This window comes from Pongo pygmaeus, chromosome 13 (assembly GCF_028885625.2).
Source record: "Pongo pygmaeus isolate AG05252 chromosome 13, NHGRI_mPonPyg2-v2.0_pri, whole genome shotgun sequence".
Lineage (NCBI taxonomy): Eukaryota > Metazoa > Chordata > Mammalia > Primates > Hominidae > Pongo > Pongo pygmaeus.
In genome coordinates, this window is record NC_072386.2 from 21,981,895 (window position 1) to 22,002,220 (window position 20,326).

The 20,326-nt window shown below is 39.1% G+C and overlaps 1 protein-coding gene across 4 annotated transcripts in view; it reads right to left on the minus strand.

Moving 5' to 3' along the window:
- Window positions 1-20,326, minus strand: part of UNC13B (unc-13 homolog B) — a 233,571-nt gene that overhangs the window by 169,330 nt on the left and 43,915 nt on the right. For 3 of the 4 annotated variants that reach the window (XM_054500700.2, XM_054500696.2, XM_054500701.2), the window contains exon 2: window positions 741-770. The exons of the other annotated variant lie outside the window; for it this stretch is intronic. In XM_054500700.2, coding sequence (XP_054356675.1) covers window positions 741-770 — 30 coding nt within the window. The remainder of the gene's footprint in view (window positions 1-740; window positions 771-20,326) is intronic. 4 annotated transcript variants of the gene reach the window in all.

Genomic DNA, 20,326 nt, shown 5'->3' on the forward strand with positions numbered 1-20,326 from the left:
GGGTACAAATCTACAACAAAATTCTGTACAGCACCTTAAAAGAATGAACCAGACACACACATACACACACACACACATACACTTTCATGATGTGTTGCTGGGGGGAAAAGCAGGTTGCATAAGATATGTTTCACACGGTCTATTTGAATATTTTAAATTTTAAGAAATTTTATATATGACCCAATAGATACATATACACATATTCTCAAGCTGAAACAGGTTCATGAACTGCAAGACATGATACATTGATATTTCAATATTTATCCACTACACACTGGGGCCTGTCGTGGGGTGGGGGACTGGGGGAGGGATAGCATTAGGAGAAATACCTAATGTAAATGACGAGTTAATGGGTGCAGCAAATCAACATGGCACATGTATACCTATGTAACAAACCTGCACGCTGTGCACATGTACCCTAGAACTTAAAGTAAAAAAAAAAATTGTTTCCACTAATTGTCAATATTTATCCTTTTACACTATTTCAGACTTTTTTCCGAGAAAAAGTCGGAAAAGGTATATCAAAACCTCTAAATGTATAGTTATTATTGCGAAGTAGAATTGGGTTAGCCAAGAGGTAAGAAAACTAATTTTTCACTAGATCAATGATTTCATGAATTAATTTAGTGAAGTAATGAATTAAATTACTGAATTTGATCAATGAATTCATAATTTTTTTAAATTGTTTTGAAATAACAGCAAATACAAGAGGAAAAGACATAATAGAAGGCTGGCCTTACCTGGTGAACCCTGGAATTTGGCCCTTTTAACTGCAAGAGAAAAAAGAGGATACCATGAAGAATGTTTCCAAGTTCATTTTACTTAAGCAACATTTATTAGGCACTACGTACCAATGTTAGAGTTAGGTTTAGATTGTTAAATCTAAACCTGGAGAAAAAAAGCTGAGACTTCTGATCAAAACTTGAAAGGCAAAGAGTCAGACGAGCCCTTAAAAGTCAATCTAATCTCATATCCAGTGCAAAAATCTCTGTTCCAGGCTCCTGACAACAAGGTGGAGAGATCTAAGTTACTCCTGTGGCAGGCAGCCAGTTTCATGTGAGATATCTTCTGAAAGTTTAAGTTACAAATGTTCCTTATTTAAAACCCAGCATAGAAATCCCCTCTATTCTGTTCACACCAAAAGAAGAGCATAACAGGCCAGATCTAGATAATAACCTTTATAACAAGAATGAGAAATAACCTCTTTCTGAAAATAAGCAGATAGTAAGAGGAGCTCCTGTCAATGTAATCACAAAGCGCTGTTTCCAAAGGCAGTAGAGAACTACACAGGAAAGAATCCCACACTGGAGTGCACATGCCAACTCCTGGGAAAGGTCAAAGACCATACATGCAGGAAAACTGCTAAATCTCAGAAAGCACCAAGTAGCTATCAAAGAAGATTAGAGCTACGTGCCACAGGAGAAAAAAAGATAAAGAAAACCCTAAAACACAAAACCTGGAAAGGAAGCTTAAGAGTCTAGGTCTGCCATTCTCCTTATCCTGCATTACTACTGAAAGCTTCACCTTAACTAACATCCAAGTCTTGCTTAACACTTCTAAGAGATTGGTCATTCTGTACCTTTCACATGTCCTCTCCATTTTCAGACAGGATTTTACTAAAATCTATTCTTTTTATTGAAACAAAGTCTATCTCTCACTGGAGACTACCTTTTGTAGTCCCATTTCAGTTCAAATCCTCTTCCCAACTGGTGTTCTTTTACATAAATGTGTAGAAAGTACATACACATCTCTCTGAATGGCCTGGCTAAAGCTACCTTAAAAAGATTAAGCTCTGCAATTACTAATTGGTCAATAAGCACAAATTTGCCATTATGCTAGTCAACGATATAGTGATAATAATGGTTCAGTGATGTGACACTGTATTGAGTGTCACTTGATTGCATGTGAAGGATGCAAAGTATTGTTCCTGGCTGTGTCTGTAAGAGTGTTGCCAAAGGAGATTAATGTTTCAGTTAGTGGACTGGGAGAGACAGACCTACCCTCGACCTGGGTGGGTACCATTTAATCAGCTGCCAGCACAACTAGGATAAAAGCAGGCAGAGGAACGTGGAAGAGGAAGACAGACCTGAGTCTTCTGGCCTCCATCTTTCTCCTATGCTGGATGATTCCTGCCCTTGAACATCAGACTCCAAGTTCTTCAGCTTTTGGACTCTTGGTCTTACACCTGCGCTTTGCCAGGGGCTCTCGGGCCTTTGACCACAGCTGAAGGCTGCACTGTCGGCTTCCCTACTTTTGAGGTTTTGGGACTCGGACTGGCTTCCCAGCTCCGCAGTTTGCAGATGGCCTAGTGTGGGACTTCGCCTTGTGATGATATGAGTCAATTCTCATAATAAACTCTCATATATAGATATGTGTGTGTATGCATATATGTATATGTGCGCACACACACACACACACACACCCCCATCAGTTCTGTCCCTTTAGAGAACCTTGACTAACACAAGTTCTTTCTGGGGGCAGAGGGAGCCTTGCAATCTACCAGGGCAGTGGAATTTCAAGCTTGAGCATACATTAGAATCACCTGAGGGCTGTTAAAGCACAGAATGCTGGGCCACATCACCTTGGTTTCTAGACTCAGTGGAGTGCAGCAGGGCCTGTGAAACTGTATTTCTAACAAGTTCCCATGTGATGTTACTGGCATTTACTGGCTAAAGAACAGGGATGCTGGTAAACATTCTACAGTATGCAGGACAGTTCTCCAGAGCAAAACCTAGCCTATCCTGCCACCAGTGCCACCCATCACTGCATGCCATCTGGAGGTCTAGGGACTAGCTTATCAAGCCTGCTGCCACCACTAAAAGCCACACATGCTGCTGAGTGGTGCAAGGACTGGCACACCACTGCTACCACCACTGTCAACTCCTCACACGTTACCCAGGGGATCCAAGGACCCACCCACTTGGTCGGCCACTGGCACTGCCAGCACCCAAGCATACCACCTGGAGGCCCAAGGGAGCTCAAAGACTGGCATTCCTAGAATGCCACTGCTACTACTGATTCCAGAGGACCAGCCCATCTGGCATATCAGTCCCCAGCAAAGTCTTGTCACAGCCTCCACCAACAATTACAGCCTACACCACTGAGAAGCCAGGAAACCAGTCTGAGTAAAGGTGAAGAAATCATACGGAGACTACACTACTGTACCCACCCAGAATCAAAGCCAAAACACCTTTCCCCAGCAACAATATAGATACATCTACAGAAAAAAAGTCTTTCCCTAAAAAAGCCAATCCATAACATTAAAAGAAGGAATTGTTATAACACATACACAAATATCAATATAAGAAGAAAAGAAACATTCAGCCGGGCATGGTGGCTCACACCTGTAATCCCAGCACTTTGAGAGGCCGAGGTGGGTGGATCACTTAAGGAGTTCGAGACCAGCTTGGCCAACATGGGAAACCCCATCTCTACTAAAAATACAAAAATTAGCTGGGTGTAGTGGCGCATGCCTGTCATCCTAGCTACTCGGGGGGCTGGGGTGGGAGACTCGCTTGAGCCTGGGAGGCAGAGGTTGAAGTGAGCTGAGATAGCACCACCGCACTCCAGCCTGGGTGACAGAGTGAGACCCTGTCTCAAAACAACAACAACAACAAACAAGCACACAATAAACATGGGTTCTTCTTGTCTTTTTCCAGTTCTTAGAGGAAAGGCTTTCAGCTTTTCCCCATTCAGTAGGATGTAAGCTATGGGTTTGTCACATATGGCCTTTACTGTGTTGAGGTATGTTCCTTTAATGTGTAATTTTTTGAGAGTTTTTTTTTTTTATGATGAAGGGATGTTGAATTTTATCAAACGCATTTTCTATGTCTATTGAGATGATCTTACAGTTTTTGTCCTTCATTCTGTTGATGTGATATATTGCATTTATTGATTTGCATATGTGGAACCATCGTTGCATCCCTGGGATAAATCCCCCTTGATCATGGTATATTATCTTTTTGATACATTACTTGATTTGGTTTGCTAGTATTTTGTTGACGATTTTTGCATCTGTGTTTATCAGGAGTATTTGCCTTTAGTTTTATTTTTTTGTTCTGCCATCATCTGGCTTAGTAGACAATGCCCCACTTTCACAACTCTCATTCAACTTAGTACTGGGAGTCCTAGCCAGAGCAATCAGGCAAGAGAAAGAAATCCAAGGCAACCACACTGGAAAAGAGGAAGCCAAATTGTCCCTCTTTGCACATGACATGATCTTATATATAGAAAAACCTAAAAACTCCACTGTTTGTTTTTAACTCTTAGATCTGATCAATAAATTCAGTAAAGCTGCATAATACAAAATCAACTACAAAAATCAGTAATAATAAACTAACTGAAAAAGAAATAAAAAAAGTACTCACATCTACAATTGCTACAAAAAAATATTCAATACCTGGGAATAAATTTAACCAAGGGTGAAAGACCTCTACAACAAAAATAACAAAACACTGATGAGAGGAATTGAAGAGAATACAAACAAATGGAAAAACGTACTATGCAAATAGGCTCTAACAATATTGTTAAAATGACTGTATTATCCAAAGCAATCTACAGATTAAATGCAATCCCTATCAAAATACCAATGTATTATTCAGAGAAATAGAAACAACAACCCTAAAATTCATATAAACCACAAAAGACCCTGGATAGTCAAAGCAATGCTGAGCAAAATGGACAAAGCTGGAGGTATCATGCCATCTGACTTCAAAATACACCATAAAGCTATAGTAACCAAAACAGGTTACTACTGGTATAAAAACTGAGACACAAGCCAATGGAATAGAATGGAGAACCCAGAAATAAATCCATGTATTTACAGCCAATTGATTTTTCAACAAACGTACCAGAAAAACACAGAGGAGAGAATAATATCTTCAATAAATGGTGTTGGGAAAACTGAATATCCATATTACAGAAGAATGAAACTGGGCACCTATCACAAAAATCAACTCAAAATGAATTCAAGAGTTAAACATAAGACCCAAAACTATAAAACTACTAGAAGAAAACAGGGAAACACTTCAGGACATTAGTCTAGTCAAAGATTTTATGGCTAAGATTTCAAATGCATAGAAATAAATAAAAATAGACAAATGGGACCCTATAAAACTAAAAAGCCTTTGCACAGCAAAAGTAACAATCAATAAAGAGACAAACTACAGAATGGGAGACAATATTTGCAAACTACTCATCCAACAAGGGACTAATATCCAGAATATATAAGGAACTCAAATCAAGAGCAAAAAAAAAAAAAATCCCATTAAAAAGTGGACAAAGGATCTGAATAGACATTTCTCAAAAGAATGGCCAACATGTATATGAAAAAAATGCTCAAGAATACTAATCATCAGGAAAATTAAAATCAAAACCACAGTGAGCTTTCATCTCACCCCAGTTAGAATGGCTATCACCAAAACCACAAAATATAACAGATGCTGGCCTGGATGGAGAGAAAAGAGAACTCATATACACTGTGGACAGGAACATGAATTAGTACAGCCCTTATGGAAAACAGTATGGAGGTTTCCCAAAAAACTAAAAACAGAACTACCACATGATCCAGCAATCCCATTACTGGGTATTTATCCAAAGGAAAGGATGTCAGTATGTCAAAGGGATATTAGCATCCCCATGTTTACTGCAACACTATTCATGATAGCCAAGATATAGAATTAACCTAAGTGTCAATCAACAAATAAATGAAGAAAATGTGGTATATATACAAATGGAATACTATTCAGCCATAAAAAGAATGAAACCCTGTCATTTGCAGCAACATGGATGGAACTGGATAGCATCATGTTAAGTGAAATAAGCTAGGCACAGAAAAACAAATTTTGCATGTTCTCACTCATGTGACAGCTAAAATAAAGGAGATCTCCTGGAGGCAGAGAGTAGAATGATGGCTACCAGATGCTGGGAAGGGGGAGAAGGGCGGTGAAGAGAGGTTGGTTAATGCGTACATACAGTTATATTGAAGGAATACATTGTAGTGTGTGATCACAGACTGGGGTGATTATAGTTATCAATAATTTGCATATTTCAAAATAGCTAGAAGAAAAGATTTGAAATGTTCCCAACACAAAGAATTGATAAACATTTTAGGTGATGGATATCCTAAATACCCTGCATTGATCATTATAGATTGTATGCATGTACAGAAATATCACATGTACCTCATAAATATGTACAGTTATTATGTATCCAAAAAATGGCCTTCCCATCTGGCCCCCAAAAGATGGTATACAAGCATGAACCATCTTATCTTTCTCTGAGTATTTATATCTTGCTTGACTCCCATGCGCACATGTGCATGTAATAATAAAATTTATATGTATTTTTTCCTGTTTAAAAAATGCTATCTACAACAGCATCCCCCCAAAATATTAAATTCTTGGAATAGATTTAACAAAAGAAATGTAAGGCCTGTAAGTTAAAAACTATAAACACTGAGGAGAGAAATCAAAGAAGTAACTAAATGAAGAGATATACCATGGTCAATGTTTGGAAGACTCACTATTGTTAAAATGACAATTTTCCCACATTAATCTACATATTCAAGACAAACCCAATCAAAATTCTAGCAGGCATTTTTTTTTAGATACTGACAAGCTGGTTTTAAAATTTATGTGAAAACGCAAAGGACCAGAAGAGCCAAAAAACATTTTGGGGGAAAAAGGGTGTTGGAGTAATTATACTACCTGATCTCAAGTTATATTATAAAGATACAGGAATCAAGACAGTGTGGTATTGGCATAAAAAGACATAATGATCAATGGAAAAAAATAGAAAGCTCAGAAACAGATCCACACCCATATGGGTCAACTGATTTTCAACAAAATTGTCAAGACAATTCAGTTGAGGGAAAAGATAATCTTTTTAACAATGGTACTGAAAAATTTGATATTCATATGCAAGTGCATATACATATTTGCTTATTTTATCCTTACTGTACACAATATGCAAAACTTGAAATGAGTCAGAAATAGAACTAAATGTGAGAGATAAAACTATGAAATATCTGGAAGAAAACATAGGAGAAAATTTTAGTGACCCTGGGTTAGATTTCTTAAATTGTATGCAAAATGCATGAAGTTTAAAAGAAAAAAAAATGTACAAACTAGTGCTATGCTTTGAATGTGCTATGATCTGAATACCCCATGACAATCAAACCAAAAATGGACAAATAGGATCACATCAAGTTAAATATCTTCAGCACAGCAAAGGAAACAATCAATAAAGTGAAGAGACAACCGACAGAATGGGAAAAAGTAATTTGCAAACTATTCTTCTGACAAGTGATTAATAACCAGAATATTTAAGGAGCTCAAACAAGTCAACAGGAAAAAATCTAATAATCCAATTTAAAAACAGGCAAAAGACCTGAATAGATATTTCTCAAAACAAGACGGACAGGCCAGGCATGGTGGCTCACGCCTGTAATCCCAGCACTATGAGAGGCCAAGGAAGGTGGATTGTTTGAGCTCAGGAATTCCAGACCAGCCTGGGCAACATGGTGAAAACTCATCTCTACCAAAAATACACAAAATTAGCCGGGTATAGTCGCACCTGTGGTCCCAGCTACTCAGGAAGCTGAGGTGGGAGGATCACTTTAGATCGGGAGGCAGAGGTTGCAGTGAGCTGAATTTGCTCCACCGCACTCCAGCCTGGGTGACAGAGTCAGATAACGTCTCAAAATAAATACATAAATAAATAAAAATTTAAAAGACACACACACAAATGGCAAACAAGCACATGAAAAGGTGTTAAACATCAATGATCATCAGTGAAATGCAAATCAAAACTACTATGAGGTATCGTCTCACCCCAGTTAAAATGGCTTTTATCCAAAAGACAAGCAGTAAGAAATGCTGGCAAAGATGTGGAGAAAGGGAACCCTTGTACACTGTTGGTAGGAATATAATTATTAGAGCCACTATAGAGAACAGTTTGGAGGTTTCTCAAAAGACTAAAAATAGAGCTACCATATGATCCTGCAATCCCAATGCTAGGTATATACCCCAAAAAAGGAAATCAGTAAATCTGTACTCCCACATTTATTGAAGCGCCATTTCACAATAGCCAAGGTTTGGAAGCAACTTAAGTGTTCATCGTAACAAAAATGTGCTACATATACACAATGGAGTACTATTCAGCCACAAAAAAGAATGACATCCTGTCACTTGCAACAACATGGATGGAACTGGAGGTCACTGTGTTATGTGAACTACACCAGGCACAGAAAGACAAACTTCACGTGTTCTCACTTATTTGTGGGAGCTAAAAATTAAAACAATTGAACTGATGGAAACAGTAGAACTACCTATAAAAGAAGCTACTGGAAAGAGCAGTTGCAGGGGAAGTGGGGATGATTAATGGGTATAAAAATATAGTTAGAATAAATAAGATCTAGTATGTGATAGCACAACAGGGGGATTACAGTCAATAATAATTTATTGTACATCTTAAAATAACTAAAAGTATATAATTAGATTGTTTGTTAAACAAATAAAGGATAAATGGTTGAGGTGATAGATACCCCATTTACCCTAATGTGATTAAGCACTGTATGCCTTTATCAAAATATCTCATGTACCCTATAAGTATATACATGTATTATATACCCCAAAATTAAAAATTAAAGAATACAAAATAAGGGGAGAACAAATAAAATATATATTCATATTTGCTTATACCTGCATAAACAAACTCTGCTAAAGACAAAACTAGTAATGATGAGTTATTCATACAAAAAGACAAAATTAAGCCCTTACCTCATGCTAACACAATTATGAATCATAAATGGATTAAATATCTAAATGTGACACTAAAGCTTTAAAACGTTCAGAAAAAAATAAGAGAATGAATATCTGCATGATAGACAAATAGACATATACACACATTTTAGAATAGTAATAACCCTAAAAGGAAGGAATGCACACCAACTTTGACAGTGACTACAGCTCGGGAGAGAGAGATTGAGACAGTAAAGAAAATTTCAACTTTATCCACTGTACACTATTTTTTTAATCTTGATTAATGTAACAAATCATTAACATTTGTTAAATCAAGGTGGCAACTACGTGGGTATGCAATATATTATTCTCTGTTCTTTTTTATAAGTTTGAAAATTTAAAGAAAACAATGTCTTTACTTTTTTTTTTTTGGAGACAGGGTCTTGCTCTGTCACCCAGGCTGGAGTGCAGTGGTACAATCATGGCTCACTGCAGCCTTGACCTCCAGGGTTCAAGCAATCCTCCTGCCTTAGCCTCCCAAGTAGCTGGGACCACAGGTGTGTGCCACCACACCTGGCTAATTGACTACTTCTTAATATTCAAATACCCACTGTTGGAAAACAGTTTCTATCTATACCTCACTGTTTAATACACTGGTTTTCTATAAATGTAGCAAGGTACTGAAACTGGTGTGCTATCTGCCAGCCATGAGTCAAGTGGCTTCTCCTAACGGTGAAAGCAGAGAACGACCAGGGCAAAGACTCTGCACTCAAAGGACCAAAGAAGGGACCCCCAGCTGGTACCACCAGCCACTCCACTGCCAATGAGGTTTCTCCCCAATGTTGAGTGTATGGAAATCTAACGCCATCGGCCTAACACACACTAAATATATTTGTTCTATAGAATTTTTTAAATTTAACCATGAAGAAAAATCTAAACTCTCCTCCAGATTTTGATTCTCACCCAGTTCCTTGACGCTATGAAAAATAAACACGAACACTGGCCGGGCACAGTGGCTCATGCCTGTAATCCCAGCACTTTGGGAGGCCAAGGAAGGCAGATCACCTGAGGTTGGGAGTTTGAGGCCAAGCTGACCAACATGCAGAAACCCCATCTCTACTAAAAATACAAAATTAGCCAGGCGTGGTGGCGCATGCCTGTAATCCCAGCTACTCAGGAGGCTGAGGCAGGAGAATCACTTGAACCCAGGAAGCAGAGGCTGCAGTGAGCCAAGATTGCACCATTGCACTCCAGCCTGGGCAACAAGAGCGAAACTCCATCTCAAAAAAAAAAAAAAAGAAAAGAAAAAGAAAAACATGAACATTAACTCTGCACATTTCTAAATTAACCACTTTACCAGACGCGGTGGCTCATGCCTATAATCCCAATACTTTTCAAGGTCAAGGTGGGAGAACTCCTTCAGGCCAGGAACTTGAGATGAGCCTGGGAAACACAGTGAGGCTCTGTCTCTACAAAAAATAAATTAATTAATTAATTAAAAATAATAATAATAAAAATGGAGCCTGGGAGGCAGAGGTTGCAGTGAGCCTTGATCATGCCACTGCACTCTAGTCTAGGTGACAGAGCCAGACCCTATCTCAAAATTAATAAATAAATGTATTGAGCTGTATGAATCAGATCAGCTTGGACACCCACATATCCTTTTTCATCAGTGACCTTCTAACAGATCTAGACTCACACCAAATAAGAGTCTTGAAGAGTAAAATTTATAATCATAATAATATAATAATAGTAGCTGCCTGTCAACTACAATCCTATGTTGCTTCTTGCCATCCCATGAAGTATATTTTTCATTGATAAGTTTTCTAGTGTGTGGACATGTTACTGTTTTTGTTACTCTTCTCCCTTGGCTCTTAGGATTAGAAATCATCAGTTTCAGAGAAAACCTGGTGAGAGAAAGAGCCTATCTCACAATATATAATAGAAAGTAAAAATGCCAGATGCTCATTGCCTAGACTCCCTTACAGATTATAATTTTTTCTTTCTTTCCATACCAAAAATCTTTTTTTTGAGGGTCTCGCTGTGTCATCCAGGCTGAAGTGCAGTGGTGCAAACACAGCTCACTGCAGCCTCCACCTCCAGGGCTCAGGCTCCTGAGTAGCTAAGACTAGGTACCTGCCACTATGCCTGGCTAATTTTTTTATTTTTTATAGAGACAAGGTCTCATTATATTGCTCAGGCTGGTCTCAAACTTTCAAGCTCAAGTGGTCCTCCCTCCTCAGCCTCCGAAAGTGCTGGGATTATAGGTGTAAGCCACCGCATCCAGCCTTAATTATTTTCTGATCTTACTGCATAGGCTAGGACTGCCTGTAAACTATTGAATGTAAGAAATGATAGTAGGCGCCGGGCGCAGTGACTCACGCCTGTAATCCCAGCACTTTGGGAGGCCGAGGCAGGCGGATCACGAGGTCAGGAGATCGAGACCATCCTGGCTAACACAGTGAAACCCCGTCTCTACTAAAAATACAAAAAAATTAGCCAGACGTGGTGGCACGCGCCTGTAGTCCCAGCTACTCGGGAGGCTGAGGCAGGAGAATGGCATGAACCCAGGAGGCGGAGCTTGCTGAGATCACACCACTGCACTCCAGCCTGGGTGACAGAGTGAGACTCTGTCTCAAAAAAAAAAAAAAAAAAAAAACAAGAAACGATAGTAGGCATCCTTGTATTGTCCCTGACTTTAAAGAAAATACTTTGAATAAATCAATTTTGAGTATGATGTGTGCTATAGGTTTCTTTAAAGCTTATTTTGAAATAATCAGAGGGAGTTGCAAAAATAGTAGAGAGGTCCTATGTACCCTTCACCTAGTTCCCAACAGTAGCTAAATCTTACATAACTATAGTACAATATCAAAAAAAAACCTGATGTGTGTGCATAGTTCTGTGCTATTTATCACATATGTAGACCCATGTTACTATTGCCACAATCAAGATATAAAACTATTCCCTCACCACGAAGATCTCCCTCTTGCTACCACTTTATAGTCATATCTACACCCTCCCTCATCATCCCAAACCACTGGAACCATTAATCTGTTCTCCATCTCCATCATTTTGTCATTTGCAGAATGTTATACACAGAGAATCATACAGAATATGACCTTATGAGATTGTTTTTTTTCCACTCAGCATAACGCCAAGTTGTTGAATGTATCACTCACATAGTTGGATTATGTTTTTATATCCACGCTGCCAACTGTCTTTAAATTTGTGTGTTTAGACTATTTACATTTAACATAATTATTAAAATGTTAGGGCTTAAGTCTGACATTTTATTTTCTATTTTTCGTTTTCTTTTTCCTGCCTTCCTGTGGATTAAATATTTTTCAAATTTCTACCCCTTTTATCTATCATTAACAGGGGTTAACAGGAGTTAGCAAAGGGGAGGAGCCATGGTCTTTCCATGGCATGTGGCTAAAGTAGCATGGTTATTGTCCAAAAATTTCTGTCTTGCTACGTTTCCTCTTTCACCATCTTTTAAAGAGAAAAGGCTGTTTTTGGCTTTCTTGGGGTGTATGTTCCCATTGCCATTTCTGACCAAGTTGCCAGTTGATCCAACACTTATGTTATATGAGGCAAACAAACAATCAAGCAAGTCCAGGGAACTCACTGTTATGTCATTCCATGGGTCGTGAAACCCCTAGCTGGTCTGTCGTCTTCTCTTTACCTTTCAAACTCTTCCTGTGTTTGTTTTACATACAGTGTCCAGGGTTTTGAGCTATACTTAGCAGTTACAATACAGAACAATCCATCCTGGTCCAGAAAAGAAAGGTCCCTTTTGAATTTACCATGAATTTTTAGCATGAATGCTTACTGAATTTTATCAAATGCTTTTTCTGCATCTGTTGAGATGATCCAAGGATGTTTCCTCTTTAGTCTGTTAATGCTACAGATTTTAGATGATTAACAGATACATTAACAGATTTTCAGATGATAAGCCACTCTTTTATTCCTAAAATCAACTTAACTTGATAATGCTGTATTATTTGTTTATATGAAGCTAGATACATTTTAACAATGTCTTTAGGACTTTTGGTCCTTTATTTAGGCTTGAAAATGGCCTTAGTATTTCTATACAGAAATGTTATTGTCTGGTGATAGTCATATTGAATTACTATCATCATAAAGTAAGTTAGGGAAAGTTCCCTCTATTACGATTAAAACTCAGGCTCAGAGACACCAGGAATCAAAAGATACTAACAGGCAAATGCTGGCTTTAGCACCTACTCATCTGTTTTCTTATTGTTTCTGGCCTTCCAAGAATTCAACTATGTAGGAAAAAAATTGTTCATTTTGTCCCTGTCAATAGCATATTCAGGTGTACTAGCATGAGAATAGCTTCCTCAGAAAACTAGTTTATCACATTCCAGAAAATAAAAACCCTACCCTTGAAATTTATTACATCTGTATTTTAACTAAACCACATCTCTAAATTCTTCCCAGAAAAAAAACACAACCTTAGACTACTTTAACTACAATCTCTACTTTCTGCTTTACATCCTATTGTTGTCAGGAACTTTATTTCCATCTTGTTTGTAAAACTGTAATATATTAGACATAATTAAAATTATAGTAGTTTTATAAAGTATATTTATTTATTTTTGGTTTGTTTCTGAGACAGTCTCACTCCGTCACCCAGGCTGGAGTACAGTGGTGAGATCACGGCTGACTGCCGCCTTGACCTCCTGGGCTCAAATAATCCTCCCCCCTCAGACTCCCCAGTAGCTGGGATTACAGGCGTGTGCCACCACACCTAGGTAATTTTTTAAATTTTTTGTAGAAACAGGGTCTATGTTGCCCAGGCTGGTCTCAAACTCTTGATCTCAAGTGATCCTCCCACCCCAGCCTTCCAAAGTGTTGGGATGATAGGCATGAGCCACCACTAAAGTATATTTATTTACATTTACTCATGTTTAACAATTGTTTTACTCAATAGTCTTTCTTGTATCTCAATCCTTCCTTCTCATTTCAATTTCCCTCTTCCAGAAGCAACTGTGAGAGACTGTTCAATTTTTTACTTATTCAGCAAATACTTACTAAATGCTTACTATGTGCCAAGGATTGTTCAAGTTAGTAGAGATACAGCAGTGGAGAAACAAAAATCCCTTTCATCACTGAGCTTACATTCTCACATTTTTGTCTGAAATGTCTATTTTACTTTCAATTTTGAATAATTTAGCTAGTAAAAAAATTCTAGATAGTAATTTCTCTCAGGATCTCTATTGTTACTATTACAGTCTTAAATCAATCTGTCATTCCTTTGTAGATAATCTGTCTTTTCTTCCAATTAACTTTATGAAGTCCAGCCATTTCTCATTAAATATTGCCTCTCCTCTCTTCTCCTTTTTCCCCACTAGAGAACTTCTATTAACTATGTTGGACTTTCTCATTTTATCTGCAATGTCACTCAGCCTCTCTCTTTCTCCCTCTGTTACATAATGGGTAATTTCTTTCTAGTATACATTCAAAAATTCAATAATACTCTTCACTTGTTTAACTTTTCCCTTGAGTTTTTAACTTTAATGAAATTTTTTCTATTAGTATTTTTTCTTTTTGGTTTTTTTTCAAATATACCTAGTTTCTTTCGTTTTGTTCTTGTTGTTGTTGTTGATTGTTTGTTTGTTTTTGAGGCAGAGTCTTGTTCTGTTGCCTAGGCTGGAATACAGTGGTGCGATCTCCACTCACTGCAACCTCTGCCTCCAGGGTTCAAGTGATTCTCCTGCCTCAGCCTTCTCAGTAGTTGGGATTACAGGCATGCACCACCACACCTAGCTATTTTTGTATTTTTAGTAGAAAAGGGGTTTTATTGTGTTAGTCAGGATGGTCATGAACTCCTGACCTCAGGTGATCCACTCATCTCCACCTCCCAAAGTGCTGGGATTATATGCGTGAGACACCATGCCCAGCCTGGTCTTTTTTCTAAATATAGTATCCCTTACTTTTTCGATTCCTTTTTAAATGTCTATAATCATTTCATACTCATTTTGATTTATATGCAGTCTGCTCTCACCAGTTAATGAAGGTCTGATTATGTTCTACGTCATGTATCATGACACTCTAGTTGGTCATTTTTTTGTAGGTTTTATAATTTTGCATTATGAACTCATGTAAAGTGTAGCTGTATCCACAGAAATTTGTGTAACCTGATGTGAGAGTGTGGCCCAAAGTTGTTTTCTAGCTTTGGACTGTCTTTTTGGGGTAGCTTACTGGCTTAGGGATTGCTGAACCATGTAAATTAAACAAACTTGAATCTCAGACTTTCATGAGCACAAGCCTATGGTTATGAATACTCAAGTCAGACATTTTTTCCCCCATCCACCCAGAACTCAGACTAAGATGAATAAACTTGATTTTCATCTTCCTGTGAATATTTTCTAGGCCAGGCTTTAACTGAGCATATGACCCTTTGAGAATCCTAGCTTTATGAAAGCAAGGATCTTATTTCCAGCTACCTGACTCATCACCTTGTCTCTTGTCACCAGGAAGCATTATAACCTATGTCTTTATGGTAAGAATGCCTTTGCTGCCTTATGTATTAGGTCAGGCTGCCTTAATAAGACACCATAGATTGAATGGCTTAAACAACAATAATTTATTTCTCACAGTTCTGGAGGCTGTAAAGTCCGAGATCAAGATGCCAGCCGATTTTGTTCCTCGGTAAGGGCTCATACTTCCTGGCTTGCAGATGGCTGCGCTCTCACTGTGTCCTGACACCAGATGCAGGGGAGACAGGGAAAGGAGTACAAACTGCCTGGTGCTGTTCTTATAAGGGTACTAACCCCATCATGAAGGCCCTACCCTCATGACCTCATCTAAACCAAATGACCTCCAAAAGGCCTCATCTACAAATACCATCACATTGGGAGCTGGGGCTTCAACATAGGGATTTGGTGGGGGGCATCACAATTCAGTCCACCTTATGAAGAGAAGTGAATTTATACATACCACTTAGGGCACTGCCCTGGAACACAGTTAGCACTCAATATATTGTGTGTTATTTCCATTTAACTTAACCTATACAGCCACCAGAAAAGGTGGGTACTATTGTTTCCCCATTTTGCAGGTGAGAAGCCTGGAATTCAAAGAGGCCTTGCCCAAGGTCCCACAGCCCAAGGTCTGGAACTAAAATCTAGGTGTGTGGAATGGCATAAATTAGCTGGGCTATTTATTAGGGGGTGGGAGGCTATTCCACTAGGAGTAACACGTCATTAACAACTGCTCCTCCACCAACTCCCATGTTCTTAAAGCATTAGTTCTACTTTCTACTCTGGTTTTAAAATTCTTTTCCATTTCAGCCCAAGGGGGAGCCGACTTACTTTCTTGGAAGCTAAATTATAAACTTAATGGGATATTTGTTATATTTGGTCAGTATTTCTAAGCTTTTGCAGTACAAGGGTTTGAGGTCATGTAGTTTATAATATTCTGCCTTTCATGCTTTCATATCTCATGTGGCTTTATTCTTAAATGTTTTATTTTTTTGAGACAGAGTCTCACTCTGTCACCCAGGATGAAGCACAATGGTGCAATCTCAGCTCACTGCAATCTCCACCTCCTGGGTTGAAGCAATTCTTGTGCCTCAGCCTCCTGAGTGGCTGGGACTACAGGCACATGCCACCATGCTTGGCTAATTTTTGTATTTTTAGTGGAGACAGGTTTTCGCCATGTTGGCCAGGCTGGTCTCCAACTCCTAGCCTCAAGCGATCCACTAACCTCGACCTCCCAAAGTCCTGGGATTGCAGGCGTGAGCCTGTGCGCCCGGCCTGTTCTTAGAAATTTTATACCTCTGTGCTACTGTGGATGGGATATTTTTTCTCTTACTTTTTGTGACAACTTATCACTAATGCATAGAAAAGTTATTCTTATAGATTGCTCTGATTACCTTAGGGTCTAACTTCATGCAAAAGTGAAGCAGTCTTCCAAGTAAGCTCAGGTTTCTTAGTACATGTTAGCTCAGACATTTTTATTCAAAGTATATAGATAAGTTTGCAACTCAGAATAGCTACACTCAAAGCTCTTAATTTATTTCCATTATAGAAAGTACATTACCGGGTGGGTGCAGTGGCTGATGCCTGTAATCTCCACACTTTAAGAGGCCGAAGCAGAAGGATCACTTGAGCCCAGGAGTTCAAGGCCAGCCTGGGCAACATAGTGCAGCCTCAACCTCCCAGGCTCAAGCCATCCTCCTGCCTCAGCCTCCGGAGTAGCTAGGACTACAGACATGCACTACCACACCCAGCCAAAATTTAATAAAATAAACTTTTTATTACAATCTTTAATAATACTGCTCTACAATGAGTTTTATGATAAGCTGTAATGATGAGGGACAGAGAAACAGACATTCTCATACACTGTACGTAAACGTGTAATTTGGAAAAGTCTCTAGGGAGGGCAATTTGGCAGAATCTATCAGTCTTAAAAAGCACAGACCTGTGCTCTCCCAGTACTACTATTCATATTGCTATACTTGCACATTTGCAAAAATAAAGATACTCATTGTAATCTATTTGGCAATAGTAAAATGTTAGAATCAGCCTAAATGTTCAATAGAAGATGAGTAGATAAGTTAAAATACACCTATATAATGAAATACTATGCAATAAAAATAAGGCAGACTTACGGGTACCCACATGGAATAATTTCCAAAATACATGAATGTAAAAACACAAATCATCTAGACTTAAGACCTGACACACACACACACATGATAAAAAGTATGCATAGGATGCTACCACTTACATTTTCAAAAGTGAAGACAGGCACACATATGCTTATAAGATAAAACATCTAGAAGAACACACAAAGAACCTTGTTTTAGTACATGCCTCTCTCCAAGAACAACTGAGAGGAAGACATGAGAAGATTTACTTTTCACCATATATCCTTTATTCTTACTTAAAATTATCATGTGAATATATTATGTGTTTAAAACATAAATAGGATGCTGACTTAAAATATTTCAGCTTAAAATGACTTTTATATTTGCCACACAAAACTGCCAAAAACAATTTTAAAACTTCTCCCAAGCACAGTATTGCACTCCTGTAGTCCCAGCTACTTGGAAGGCTGAGGCAGGAGGATTCATTGAGCCCAGGAGCTAGTACAGCCTAAGCAACACAGAGAGACCCCATCTCTTTAAAACAAACAAAAAAACAAAACACTTCTATGGGGCATTGCAAGATTTCTGCAACAATGACCACTAACAAGAGTCCATCAAAGATAAGTTTATAGGCCAGATGCAGTGGCTCACACCTGTAATCCCAGCACTTTGGGAGGACGGTGTGGGCAGATCACTTGAGGTCAGGTGTTCGAGACCAGCCTGGCCAACATGGCGAAACCCCATCTCTACTAAAAATACAAAAATTAGCCGGGCGTGGTGGCACACGCCTGTAGTCCCAGCTACTTGGGAGGCTGAGGCATGAGACTCGCTTGAACCCAGGAGGCGGAGGCTGCAGTGAGCTAAGATTGTGCCACTGCACTCCAGCCTGGGTGACTAAGTGAGACTCTGTCTCAAAAAATAATAATAATAAGTTTATTAAACAGGGAATGGTTTATGATCATTTCAAATGTCAGCCCCTCAGGTAGGAATAAGTCAAACAGTGTAGCGGTGCCAGTAAATAAAAGTTACTTTCTGTGAGGAGGAAGGAATTCTGGGTCTGCACTGTCAACTGTAGTGCCCGTCAGCTTTATGCGGCTAACGAGTATGTGAAACGCGGCTAGTGGGACTCAGAAAATGAATTCTTAAATTCATTGAATTTTAACAAATTCACATTTAAATACCCACATGTAGCTAGTGAAAACTATACTGGACAGGAAGCTATATACAAATTGAGTGGAGGAAATGGTAAACAGGTGTGCATGGAAAGAAATCAATCGCTCAAAATATGGAATAAGGTCAATTTTAAACATTTATTAGGAATTACTTGTTCTTGAAATGCATAAGGTAACTTAAATGCTTTCTAGAAGGAAAAAAAAATTTTTTTTTTTAGTAACTGGGTATTACTTTGTTGTCCAGGCTGGTCTTGAACTCCTGGGCTCAAGCGATCCACCCACCTTGGCGTCCCAAAGTGGTGAGATTACAAGCATGAGCCAATATGACTGGCTGAGAAAACTGTTCTTATTGCCGTGTGCTTAAAAGAAGGGTAAGGCACCTAAGGAAAGTATTAGTCCACTAGAAGGGAAACATAACACTAAAAATAAGGTTTTCTTACTGTTATCTCAAATGTCAGTCTGGGAATAATTAAATAAGTAACAAAATGTCATGTAAAATGGAAATAGAATGAAGAATGAGGTAGGGAAAAGAAGGGGGTAGAAAAGAGAATGAAAAACAGCAGCAATGTATAGAACTATATCATTGCCAAGTTTTCTCATGATTCCTCATTTGGCTGGGCATGTGGCCCATGCCTAAAATCCCAGCACTTTGGGAGGCCAAGGTGGGTGGATCACTTGAGGTCAGGAGTTCGAGACCAGCCAGGCCAACATGTTGAAACCCCATCTCTACTAAAAATGCAAAAATTAGCTGGGTGTGGTGGTGCGCACTTGTAACTCCAGCTGCTTATGAGGCTGAGGCAGGAGAATTGCTTGAATCTGGGACGTGGAGGTTGCAGTGAGCCAAAGTCATCCCACTGCACTTCAGCCTGGGCGACAGAGCAAGACTCTATTTAAAAAATAATAATAATAACTAAAGTGGAAGGGAGGCTGGGCGTGGTAGCTCATGCCTGTAATCCCAGCACTTTGGGAGACTGAGGCAGGCAGATCACTTGAGGTCAGGAGATCAAGACTAGCCTGGCCAACAGTAAAACCCCGTCTCTACTAAAAATACAAAAATTCGCTGGTGCAGTGGTATATGCCTGTAACCCCAGCTACTCAGGAGGCTGAGGCAAGAGAACCGCTTGAACCCATGAGGCAGAGACTGCAGTGAGCCATGATTGCGCCACTGTACTCTAGCCTGGGTGACACAGCAAGACCCTGTCTCAAATAAGCAAACAAACAAACAAACAAAGTGGAAAGGAAAGCATAATGTGAGGGAGACATATTGTTAAGTGAGAAAATTATAGATAATTTTCATCATTTTGTGAAATAGGACACTTTTATTAATTGCAAGGTGGATAAACAGTAAGAAACAGATTTTGTAAGAGAATTTCAAGCAGTAAAGTCAGTAAGGATCATAAATTGGAAAGTCAACGAAAAGCAACAAAAATATTCCTTGAAACTATCAGAGTGACATGGTTTCAATTTGTGTCCCCACCCAAATCTCATGTTGAATTGCAATCCCCAGTGTTGGAGGTGGGGCCTGGTGGGAGGTGACTGGATCATGGGGGTGGAGTTCTCATGAAAGCTTTAGCCTTTAGCACCATCCTCTTGGTGCTGTTCTGGTGATGGCAAGTGAATGACGAGTTACGAAATCTGGTTGTTTTAAAAGTGTGTAGCACCTCCCCACTCTTGCTCTTGCTCCTGCCATGTAAGATGTGTCTGCCTCCCTTTCGCCTTCCACCATGATTGTAAGTTTCCTGGGGCTTCCCCAGAAGCAGAAGTGCCACCATGCTTCCTGTACAGCCTGCAGAACTGTG